The sequence below is a fragment of the Amblyraja radiata genome, chromosome 7, assembly GCF_010909765.2.
Source record: "Amblyraja radiata isolate CabotCenter1 chromosome 7, sAmbRad1.1.pri, whole genome shotgun sequence".
In the NCBI taxonomy this organism is placed as follows: Eukaryota; Metazoa; Chordata; class Chondrichthyes; order Rajiformes; family Rajidae; genus Amblyraja; species Amblyraja radiata.
The window spans coordinates 48503878-48516155 of NC_045962.1; the positions used below are offsets into that span (position 1 = coordinate 48503878).

Here is a 12278-nt window from a genome sequence, read left to right on the forward strand (position 1 = left end):
TCTAATCACTCTCTATTGCCAGCCCACCACCAAGGTTGAGGAAAGTAAGATCTGCCTTTGCTGTTGCTTATTAGCCTCAGGCTGAAGTTAAGGAGATTGAGTTGGTAATGAGCAGTTTGTTTTGTAGGGCGAGGCTGGCAGAGATGGCGTGGGATTGCCAGGCCCACCTGGTCCTCCGGGATATGTATACGGCAGTGGCAACGTAAGTGTTTTATCGCAAACTTTATCGCATGGGAGAGGTTTGCTGCATTGTACAGTCTGATGCTGAGTAAAAGGAGGTGGAACTTCTGTTATACTTGAGATATAAAGGGATGCAGCACAGAAACATGTCCTTCAGTCCACACTGACCGTCCTCCATCCATTTACGCTAATTATATATTAATCCACTTTTATTTCATCAGCTCTCCCCAGATTCTACCACTCACTATGCAGTTGTAAAACGAACAGTGGCCAATTGACCCACCAACCCAGATTCAGTTACAGAATGATATTTGGTTAATGTCATATTAGGCTGTGGGCCGAGGAGCTATATTCTGCAGTTTCGTGACCCAAGTCACCAAACTACATGAAATGTTCACATATTGTGTAAATTTTTTTAATATAAATCACCCCTGAAACTCGATATGAAGAAGACTTGCACATTTTTATTAAATTAGAGAAAAACCGGAAAAATGTCAGGAATTTTTTAGTCCAATCAAAGCACATTTAACATTGAGTTGTCTGCCAGTTGGCCAATCACGCGCTTTGTTTCAGGCTAGCACACAAAATGGCTGAGGGGGCTTCACAGATGCCTGTTTTACTGGAGATTCTGATGTGTTGTTCTGTGGAATAAATGTCGTGGAAACTTGCAGCAGGTAATTGTATTTAGTGGGAAAAGCATTAAAAAGGCTGAAGAAAGTGCTGCGAAGTGGATTAAAGTGCAAGAAAGCCTTCAAAGTCCCTGCTGATGTGCTGGAACACAAAGAAGGCCCCCATGAATCAACTCTAACTGAAAGGTAAGACTAAAGTCTGAATTTATGAAAATCTATCTATATGGACTTTAATTAATTTAATTGCACCATTTTATAATGTGAATAAATTCATTCATTCATTCATTCATTCATTCCTTATTCATTCACTCACTCACTCACTCACTCACTCATTCATTCATTCATTCATTCATTCATTCATTCATTCATTCATTCATTCATTCATTCATGAAATTGAGGGCCTAAACTATAACACAGTCAATTAAACATTGTCACTAATGCCAGCTTGTAGTAGAGTAATAAGTCTTTAACAACTAATCTCGGAGCTGCCTGCGAAAACTTACCGGGAAAAAGTGCTCCGACCGCGGGGCCTAGGTACTCGCGGTAAAGAGCGATCGATATCCCTCCGTTTTTACTCCCGTTATCGGGGTCTAAAAACGACCGCTACATAAAGCACTATGTACAGCCTCCCCCCCCCCCCCCCACGGAGATGATCCGCTGCTCCGCGATCGCGAATCGGCCGCTTATTAATTGAGACCGCGGCTTCACTTTACCGCGAGTACCTAGGCCCGTCGGAGCACTTTTTCCCGGTAAGTTTTCGCAGGCAGCTCCGAGATTAATTGTTAAAGACTTATTACTCTACTACAAGCTGGCATTAGTGACAATGTTTAATTGACTGTGTTATAATTTAGGCCCTCAATTTCATGAATGAATGAATGAATGAATGAATGAATGAATGAATGAATGAATTTATTCACATTATAAAATGGTGCAATTAAATTAATTAAAGTCCATACAGATAGATTTTCATAAATTCAGACTTTAGTCTTACCTTTCAGTTAGAGTTGACTCATGGGGGCCTTCTTTGTGTTCCAGCACATCAGCAGGGACTTTGAAGGCTTTCTTGCACTTTAATCCACCGCAGCACTTTCTTCAGCCTTTTTAATGCTTTTCCCACTAAATACAATTAACCTACTGCAAGTTTCCACGACATTTATTCCACAGAACAACAAATCAGAATCTCCAGTAAAACAGGCATCTGTGAAGCCCCCTCAGCCATTTTGTGTGCTAGCCTGAAACAAAGCACGTGATTGGCCAACTGGCAGACAACTCAATGTTAAATGTGCTTTGATTGGACTAAATAATTCCCGACATTTTTCCGTTTTTTCTCTAATTTAATAAAAATGTGCAATTCTTCTTCATATCCAGTTTCAGGGGTGATTTATATTAAAAAATTTACACAATATGTGAAAATTTCATGTAGTTTGGTGACTTGGGTCACAAAATCCTATTTCTAGACACATTTTTGATGCTCGGCCCACAGCCAATATACACCAGGGTGCAATAAAACTCCTTGTTTGCATGAAACTCATAAATGGTACACATACAGCAATAATAAATAGTCAATTAAATAACAAGGCAATTGTGCAAAATACAGTGGAAAACAAGTGCATGCGAGTGCAGGAGGTGGTCCAGAATGTTCCATTGCCCAGGTGGGATTAGAGTTATGCAGGTCCATTCAAGATGCTGAGGGATGTAGGAAAGCAGCGTACCTGAGCCTGGTGGTGTGGGACTTTCGGCTTCTGTTCCTACTTTGAGAAGAAGTCATGGCACAGATGATGGGGATCCTTGATGATAAATGCCACCTTAATGAGGCAGCCTCATGAAGGTGCTTTCGATGGTGAGGACTGTGCCTGTGATGGTCCACCACTCTCTGCAGCCTCTTGCATCCCCATGCGTTCCTCAGATGGTGAAGTACATTTTGAAATGTGGTCGAGGGAAAACAACGGCCAACGTGTGTTTTACAAGGACCCACCCATTGCAGGCATACAGCAACCATATCATTCATTTTAATTATGTTGTCCAGAGAGGGTGCAGGGGAACACTTCCTTACTCTTCGAAATAGTGGTCCTGACGTCTTACGTGGTACTGCCAGAGTTTAGCATGTAACTGATGGAAAGTTCACAACTCCTGGCCGTGTGCACTAGGTTGAGATATTTGAACTGCCCAAGAGGTCCTCGGCTCTCCTGTTCCAGCGGCTGGTTGACAGCTTCCTGCAGTGCTGCCTACTGACTCAGCCAGAGTAGGAGTAGTGGGGGTGTTGAGGTGAAGCCGCCATGGCACTGACAAATGTCAGAGGCATTCCATGACTAGGAATCCTCATCATATTGCATGGTTTGATTCTGTTAGTCTTCTAAAAGCTTCTATTCTCCAATGGCACCAGATCCAAGGGATGGTTGATTAAGGTTTCAGCTGCATGGGGTCTACTGGTGAATGGCCTTCTGAGGTTTGGGTGGGGAGACAAGGAAGGGGAAAGTGGGCAGGAGAGGAGCAGAAGATGATAGGATGCAATAAACACTTATGAAACCAGCACAAAATAACATCAAGTTCGGTTGATTCCCACAAGCTCACAGAGATTACAGTAATGGAACCAGAACATCTAGTAACCGAAGCAACAGTTGGTAAAGATGGAAACATTTCAGGGATTCACTGCATTGAAATTAAAACTGAAATAACTGTTTAATGTGATGTGGTAACTTATTCTCTCTTTCTTCAGACGGTTGATGGGCTTACAGCCGTGTCTGGAGGAGAGGTAGGAACCATTTTTTAGTTAAAAAAAACAAAGTGCTGGAGGAACTGTGACCAGATAGCATCTGTGGAAGGAAATGCACAGGTGAAATTTTGGGTCAGGGCCCTTCTTCAGACTCAAATGTTGTTTGCCCATTTTCCTCCACAGATGCTGCCTGACCTGCCGAGTTCCTCCAGCAGTTTGTCCTTTGTTCTAGATTGCAGCATCTGCAGTCTCTTGTGTCATTATTTTCTACTAAAAGGTGCAAGGTTCTCACTTGCAATAATGCAAAGCTTTTGTGCTTTTTCTCATACTTAACGTTCTGACTGAGTTGCTCTTGCTCCTCAGGGTCCCAGTGGTCCAAAAGGTGACCAGGGAGATGCAGGGCATTCAGGACCAGTTGGGCCAAAGGTAGGTGCTTCAAGTAACAACTTGCATTTAACTGATGGTTTTGAAGTGATATAACCTAATCAAATAAAACTTGACACTGGGCCACATAAAGCTTTCAAAAAGCTAAGAGGCGGGTTTTCCAGAGAAAGAAGTGTAAGGGGATAATTTCAGGATTTTCATCAAACTGCCATCATCTTTTGTCTGCCGTGCTTTACAGGTCACCTTATTTTCAATAGAAAGACACTTTTGAATCTTCTCACTGGGTAAAAATAACTCCACTCCTCCATGTTTTTAAAAAAAAGAACACCTCCTACCACCTGGAAACATTTTCCCCTTATGTACTCCACCATATGCTCTGTGCGGTACTGAATTCTGCGGGTCCCAGGCTTGGATAGAATTAGTTACTCCCAGTCTAACTGGCTGTGCGGCTGATCTGAGTGAGGGAGGGTTTAAGGCACAGTTGGATCTTGCTGTGTAGCCATGAGCATAGCTGGAGGGATTTGTTTCTCTCCGTTCATTCCTGAGTTATGGATGATCTCGTGGCAAATTTGACATTTCTTGCCAATGCCTTCGAGAGTCGTGGTGAGATATGGCATGGAAAAAGTCCGTCAGCCCATTGAGTCTACACTAACCATTTACACCCAGTATACCTTAATCACATTTTGTTCTCTCCATATTTCCATCAACTTCTACCATATTCTACCACTCACTAATGGAAGTTTACAGTCCACTGTTAACCTGCCAATGCATAGGTCTTTGAGCAGATATTGGAGGAGGTCGGGATTGAACCCAGGTCCCTGGTGCTGTGAGGCAGCGGCTCTACCCATTGCACCACTGTGGTGGGGAGCGGCCCTCTTGCACCACTGTGGTGAAGATGCTTACACAGTGTTATTGGACAGGAAATCCTGGGATTTTGGTCCAGTGTCGGTAGAGCTACGGCAGCACAGGAGGCAAAGGAGTCATAATACTTCTTTTAATGTATGACTGTGAAGGAATTTCCAAGGATATTTAATTCATTTAAGACTTAAGAAAACATTTTATCAGAGCTGTTGACACCTTGACATGAAGTGTCCTGCCTTTTCAGGGCGATAAAGGAGAGGCAGGTTACATCAACGGCCTCGATGAAGCCATGTTGACCAACTTGCTCTCTGCAAGCATCGACCTGAAGGTTAGTTGGTGGAGATGCTGAGAAGTCCAGTCTGGTTCAGGTTTGCTAGTTGCTACATCCATGAAAACAGGAGCAAGAATGCAGAACACTGAAGCAGCCCTTCTTTGCCAGAATCTCTGCTCCATTACCTTCTCCCCAAACCTTCCCTCATTTTATCCTGTCAGCTGTTCTGTTGCTCCATTACCATACCTGTTTATCCCAATTACTCTGAAGGAAGTAGGTTGCTGATTCTCTCTTGAAACATCTATTTTAATTAGTACATAGAGTGCAATTTTTATACATTTTTGCAAGGACAGCAAAACCCCAGGAGAAGTTAGCAAATTCAACAGCGTCTACACATATCTGAGTTCCCTTTTGTCACCATCTTAGCCCCCTGTTGTGGAAACTTGATATTGGTGTATTATTGTTATCTGTACTGAGATGCAGTGAAAACCTTGTTTGTGTGCTATTCCGACATATCAATCAACACTTGAGTACAATCAAACCACATACAAGTGCAACAGGTAGTACGAAGAGAAAAATACCAGTGCAGGATATAGTGTTAGAGTTATAGCGTTACACTTACAGAGAAAGTGCAGATAACAAAAGGTGCAAGTTCTGCAAAGAGATGGGTTGGGAGATCAGGATTGCACCCTAGCTTATGGGAGGATTTGTCAGTTGTCTGATAACAGTGTCCATGTCCACCCATGGTTGTCAAACCTGGCTTCTCTTACCCTCATCTTTAGGCATCCACATCCCTTTACAGTAGTTACAATCCCTAAATTCTGGCAACATCCTTGCTGAACTTGTTTTGTGTTATTGCAGCCTGTTTGTGATTTTAGCGATATAAGTGAAGGTGTGGTGGGTCATTATCAAACCAACACTGAACTGATGTAAGAAAGGAAAATTAAACAAAGTTTGATCCAGATGGCTGTGCCTGTGATACGACTGCGGCTGTGGTTTGGTAGCTTTGATTGGCTGCATTCCTGGCAGTTCCATCACATTGCCTCCCACCCACATCTACAACCACCCCGTACAATTAAACAGACCTTTTCCAACTTTGACATTTCACAACCCAATAAAAGTATTGAGAAGGAATCAGAGGCAAAATAAAGATTTCTGCTAATGTCCCTGTGACTGTTTCCCCCTGGCTTATCGATTGCACGAGATTCCTGGACAGTCCAGGCATTCCTGGAACGGTAGCATTTGGGGGTTACCCAGGTTAGGAGGTAGTTCTGTTGATCGTCAGGCCCCTTTCAGTGAAATTGTCAGCAAATCCAGAGCAAAGAAGAAGACTGAAAGGCAGGACTTCTAGGGTTCTAGGACTTCTGGGAAGAAGACTGAAAGGCAGGACTTCTAGGGAGGTTATCTCTGGATTGCTTCCAGTACCTCGTGCCAGTGAGGACAGGAACAGGGAGATAGGGGATCTGAATGTGTGGCTGAGGGGCTGGTGCAGGGAGCAAGGATTTAGATTTTTAGACCACTGGGATCTCTTCTGGGGTAGGGGTGACCTGTACAAAAGGGACGGGTTACATCTTAACTGGAGAGGGACTGACATTCTGGCAGGCAGATTTGCTAGGACTACATGTGTGGGTTCAAACTAAATAGTGGGGGGGGGGGGGGAGGGAGGGATTGACAAATTGGGAGTATAAAGATGGAGTTGAAGGGGAAGTGAGTACAGGAAAAATTACAAAAGATTCTCGAATTAATGGGAAGGAAAGTTCGGGAAGGGATAAAAGAGTACGGTCAGGGCCAATTGCGAGCGGTGCGAAGGGGAACGTTAATACGGAGGTCAAAGTGTATATGAATGCGCAAAGTATAAGAAATAAAGTGGAAGAGCTTGAGGCTCAGTTAGAAATTGGAAAGTATGATGTTGTGGGAATTACAGAGACATGGCTGCAAGAGGAGTTAAAATTGGCATGTAGCAAAGGTAATGCTGTGGTTGTTATGGGACATTTCAACATGCAGGTAGACTTGGAAAATCAGGTTGGTACTGGACCCCAAGAAAGGGACTTTGTGGAGTGCCTTCGTGATGGATTCTTAGAGCAGCTTGTATTGGAGCCTACCAGGAAGAAGGCAATTCTGGATTTAGTGTTATATAATGAACTGGATTTGATAAAGGAACTTGAGGTTAATGAGCCATTAGGAGGTCATGACCATAATATGGTCAGGTTTAATCTACAATTGGAGAAGGGCAGATCGGAGGTGTCAGTGTTACAGTTGAATAAAGGGGACTATGGGACCATGAGGGAGGAGCTGGCCAAAGTTGACTGGAAAGATACCCTAGCAGGGATGACAGTGGAACAACAATGCCAGGTATTTCTAGGAATAATACAGAAGGTGCAGGATCAGTTCATTCCTATGAGGAAGAATGGTTTCAAGGAGAGTAAGGGGCGACCGTGTGCAACATAGCAAAGATGAGCGGGAAGCAAGAGGGTTGGGTAATGTTTAAAGAGCAACAAAAGATAACTAAAAAGGCAATACGGGGAGAAAAGATGAGGTACGAAGGTAAGCTAGCCAAGAATATTAAGCAGGATAGTAAAAGCTTCTTTAGGTATGTGAAGAGGAAAAAATTAGTTAAGACCAAAGTTGGAACATTGAAGACTGAAAAAGATTAATTTATTATGGGGAACAAGGAAATGGCAGATGAGTTGAACTTTGGATCCGTCTTCACTAAGGAAGACACAAACAATCTTCCTGATATAGTAGTGGCCAGAGGATCAGGGGTGAAGGAGGAACTGAAGGAAATCCACATTAGGCAGGAAATGGTGTTGGGTAGACTGATGGGACTGAAGGCTGATAAATCCCCATGGCCTGATGGTCTGCATCCCAGGGTACTTAAGGAAGAGGCTCTAGAAATCGTGGATGCATTGGTGATAATTTTCCAATGTTCTATAGACTCAGTCAGTTCCTGTGGATTGGAGGGTAGCTAATGTTATCCCACTTTTTAAGAAAGGCGGGAGAGAGAAAACTTGGAATTATAGACCAGTTAGCCTGACATCGGTGGTGGGGAAGATGCTGGAGTTAATTATAAAAGATGAAATAGCCACACATTTGGATAGCAGTAACAGGATCGGTCCGAGTCAGCATGGATTTACGAAGGGGAATTCATGCTTGACTAATCTTCTGGAAATTTTTGAGGATGTAAGTAGGAAAATGGACAAGGGAGAGTCAGTGGATGTAGTGTACCTGGACTTTCCGAAAGCATTTGATAAGGTCCCACATAGGAGATTAGTGGATTAAATTGGGGCACATGGTATTGGGGGTAGAGTGCTGACATGGATAAAAAATTGGTTGGCAGACAGGAAACAAAGAGTAGGGATTAACGGGTCACTTTCAGAATGGCAGGCAGTGACTAATGGGGTACCGCAAGTCTCAGTGCTGGGACCGCAGCTATTTACAATATACATCAATGATTTGAATGAAGGGATTGAAAGTAACATTAGCAAATATGCAGATGACACAAAACTTGGTGGCTGTGTGAACTGTGAGGAGGATGCTATGAGAATGCAGGGTGACTTGGACAGGTTGGGGGAGTGGGCAGATGTATGGCAGATTAAGTTTAATGCGGATAAATGTGAGGTTAACCACTTTGGTAGCAAAAACAGGAAGGCAGATTATTATCTAAAAGGCGTCAAATTGGGAAAAGGGGAAGTACAACGGGATCTGGGGGTTCTTGTTCAGCAGTCTATGAAAGCAAGCATGCAGGTACAGCAGGCAGAGAAGAAAGCAAATGGCATGTTGGTCTTTATAACAAGAGGAGTCGAGTAAAGGAGCAACGCGGTCTTTCTGCAGTTGTACAGGGCCCTAATGAGACCACACTTGGAGTATTGTGTGCAGTTTTGGTCCCCTAATTTGAGGAAGTGCTCTACTATTGAGGCAGTGCAGCGTAGGTTTACAAGGTTAATTCCCGGGATGGCGGGTGTCATATGCTGAGAGAATGGAGCAGCTGGGCTTGTACACGCTGGAGTTTAGGATAAGAGAGGATCTTATTAAAACATATAAGATTGTTAAGGGTTTGGACACGCTAGAGGCAGGAAACGTTCCCGATGTTGGGGGAGTCCAGAACCAGGGGCCACAGTTTAAGAATAAGGGGTAAGCCATTTAGAACGGAGACGAGGAAACACTTTTTCTCACAGATAGTTGTGAGTCTGTGGAATTCTCTGCCTCAGAGGGCGGTGGAGGCCGGTTCTCTGGATACTTTCAAGAGAGAGCTAGATCGGGCTCTTAAAGATAGCGGAGTCAGGGGATATGGGGAGAAGGCAGGAACGGGGTACTGATTGGGGATGATCAGCCATGATCAGATTGAATGGCGGTGCTGGCTCGAAGGGCCGAATGGCCTACTCCTGCGCCTATTGTCTATTGTCAAAGCAAGAAGGAATCTTCCTTGCCTACCATCATTCCATTTTCCATAGCAACAGATTGGTAAACAGTCCCATCTAGAGATGTTAAATTAATCTTGGCAACTTCTTCAAGGACAGGAGCCAATTGACAGGAGAATGGCGTGGGGAAGTGTTGCGAAAGCAGGACTGGGAACTTGGAAGTCGCAAAGATTATCTGTCAGGTTTTGTATTTCTGGCTACAACTGGTATGGTTAAAGTTGATTGAAGCCTGTTTGCTACAAACCTACGTAACAGTCTGGCTAATGTATGAAGCCTCAGAACAAGGCAGCGTCTTGTGTTGATCTGAAAAGCTGGTGTGTGGTTTCATTGTACTTAGATGGCACTCGATTAATGAAACTGGAATGGTTTACTTTGACTGGTGTACAGGATCCATCATCAGAGGAGGGAAATTTATCCCCTTCCCACTCAACTGTCCACTTTATTGAGGGGGTGAGAAGGCGGTGAGGTTTTAATACTCGCTTCATTCATTCCAGACATGGTGAATCGTAACTGGTGGGTATTTTCAGCAGCTGGTACAGCCACAGCAGCACATTCATCGAGGGCTGAGTAAGGGAATTAACTTGGAAACTGGGAGATACATTAGTTTGTGTTCAAGGTACAGAATGATATAACAGTATCTGACCCCCAGTTACAAATAATTGTGCAACTTGACTGATTTAATTTCCCAATTATTGGAGTACATACAACTAGCGATTAAACAGCTTCACTAGTTTTAAACTCGTGACGTTGTGCAAAATCTTGGAATCAACAAACTAAGTGAGACATACATAACTCCATTATTGGTGTCTGTGTGAAATCTGAGGCTTGCCAGGCACAAATCACCTCACGTGGGCTACTCTCTGTTTCTGGGAATGCTCTTCCAGTATCTATAATATCCCCACATCATGCCCCAAAGAAACGAGAACTAGACAGTACAAGCAAGTTCATTGGTTGAGGTGGAAGTTCACATCAATTGAGCAGGCGGATGAGCCAATAGTGCTCATCCTTCTGAGCTGGTGGAGAGCTTTTCTAAATACATGCCATTGTCTCCAAGGCGATGATTACATTAAATGATGTAAAACGTATGACAGAGACCTATCCAGTTGTGCTTGTTCTCTGCTTACGGCATTTAATTTCTTCTTCATCCTATTTTATGAATAAACTACTAATGCCTTACTCCCTGAATTCTTATCTAGCTATACCTTGAATGCATCAATACTTTTTTCCCAGCCCTGGACATCTATGCTTCAACCACTATCTGACATCCACAGTCTCACTACTCTCTGAATAAAAAAGTTCCCCTATTTTACTTTTGGCGTGTATTTTATTTTGATGGCCTCTACTTTTGCTCTTTCCCTGTCTAGTCTTCCTCTGTTAGGACACACTTTGTTTTCCAAGAGATAAGAGTTGGGTTATGCCCCTGTCCCACTTAGGAAACCTGAACGGAAACCTCTGGAGACTTTGCGCCCCACCCAAGGTTTCCATGCGGTTCCCGGAGGTTGCAGGTGGTTTCCGGAGGTTGCTGGTAGTGGAAGCAGGTAGGGAGACTGGCAAAAACCTCCGGGAACCGCACGGAAACCTTGGGTGGGGCGCAAAGTCTCCAGAGGTCTCCGTTCAGGTTTCCTAAGTGGAACAGGAGCATTACTCTATTGTACTTGACACAGTGTTTCTATATCCTGTGTAATTTAGAAACTGGAATCTAACTCAGCACTCCATTTTATTTTATTCTCCCCACATTCCCATAAACTCTCCACAGTTTATGCACACTGGAGATAATGTACAGCAGCCAATTAACCAACCAATCAACACGTGTTTGAGATGTGGAAGGACCCTTGTGACCCCGGAGAACATGCAAACATGCAAACTCCACAGAGACAGAGGTCAGGATCAAACCCGGGTTTCTCGGGCTATGAGCAGCAGCTTTACCTCCTGCTCCACTGTGCCGCCATTGCCCTCTGGATGATGTACAAAAGGTTATACTCCAGCCACCAGTAGAAGAATGTGTTCTGTGATTATTCCTTGAGGTTCTCCACCTTCAACCTCTGCCCAACCACAAACACAATCATTAGGCCTAGGGCTTTGTTCTCACATTGTGAGGATTGAGGGTTGGGCTGAATCGGCTCCTCAGTTGAACTGCTTCGTATCTAAATGTGTGTAAACATTTTTCTTGCAGGGTGGTCCTGGTATTCCTGGACCCATGGGCCCACAGGTAAAGTTACAGCTCTCATGTTGCATGCGACTTGTGTCGGCTCACGTTGTCCATCAAGCTTTGTCACTGCATTGTCTACTCAGCACAAGTTCATGTCTGCTCTAAACCTAGTTGCTTCACTGTGCCGTCACAAAGATCCCAGAAATCCATTCATTTTCAAGATCCAGTCAAATCTGGAGAGCTCCTCGGTAAGGAAGCAGATTCCCTCTCCACACATTACCCAAACTTCAAATTTCCTCCGTTCCTTCAAGAATTCATACTGATCATTTTAAATCCCATTCCTAATAAACAGATTACCCTCATTCTGAGGATTGAATCCTTGCACAGGGATCAGATTCTTTGCCTATTCTGCCATCACCAGCTACAAGCTCCCTGCCTGGTGCTGCAGTCAACCCCGGCCTTCTATTCACTCCCTGCCTGAATGGAAGGCTGGCATCAGGCCAGGGTTACACTTAAAATTAAAATAAACTGAAAGACTACACTAAATATGTAGAAACCCAGATTCCCACCACTCTTCCCCAACCTCCACCTCCTGCACTATCATAACCCATCCCACAGAATTGGGATACAGATTCTGCAACCCATGTAATAGAGAACATCATCTTCACCATGG

General features: G+C 43.9%; 1 protein-coding gene across 1 annotated transcript in view; it reads left to right on the forward strand.

Moving 5' to 3' along the window:
• The window catches only part of col18a1 (collagen type XVIII alpha 1 chain), a 166776-nt gene that overhangs the window by 135475 nt on the left and 19023 nt on the right, over positions 1–12278 (forward strand). Inside the window, 5 exon segments of the mRNA XM_033023498.1 lie at positions 128–202; positions 3526–3561; positions 3886–3948; positions 5012–5095; positions 11630–11665. Of these exon segments, the coding sequence (XP_032879389.1) occupies positions 128–202; positions 3526–3561; positions 3886–3948; positions 5012–5095; positions 11630–11665 (294 nt within the window).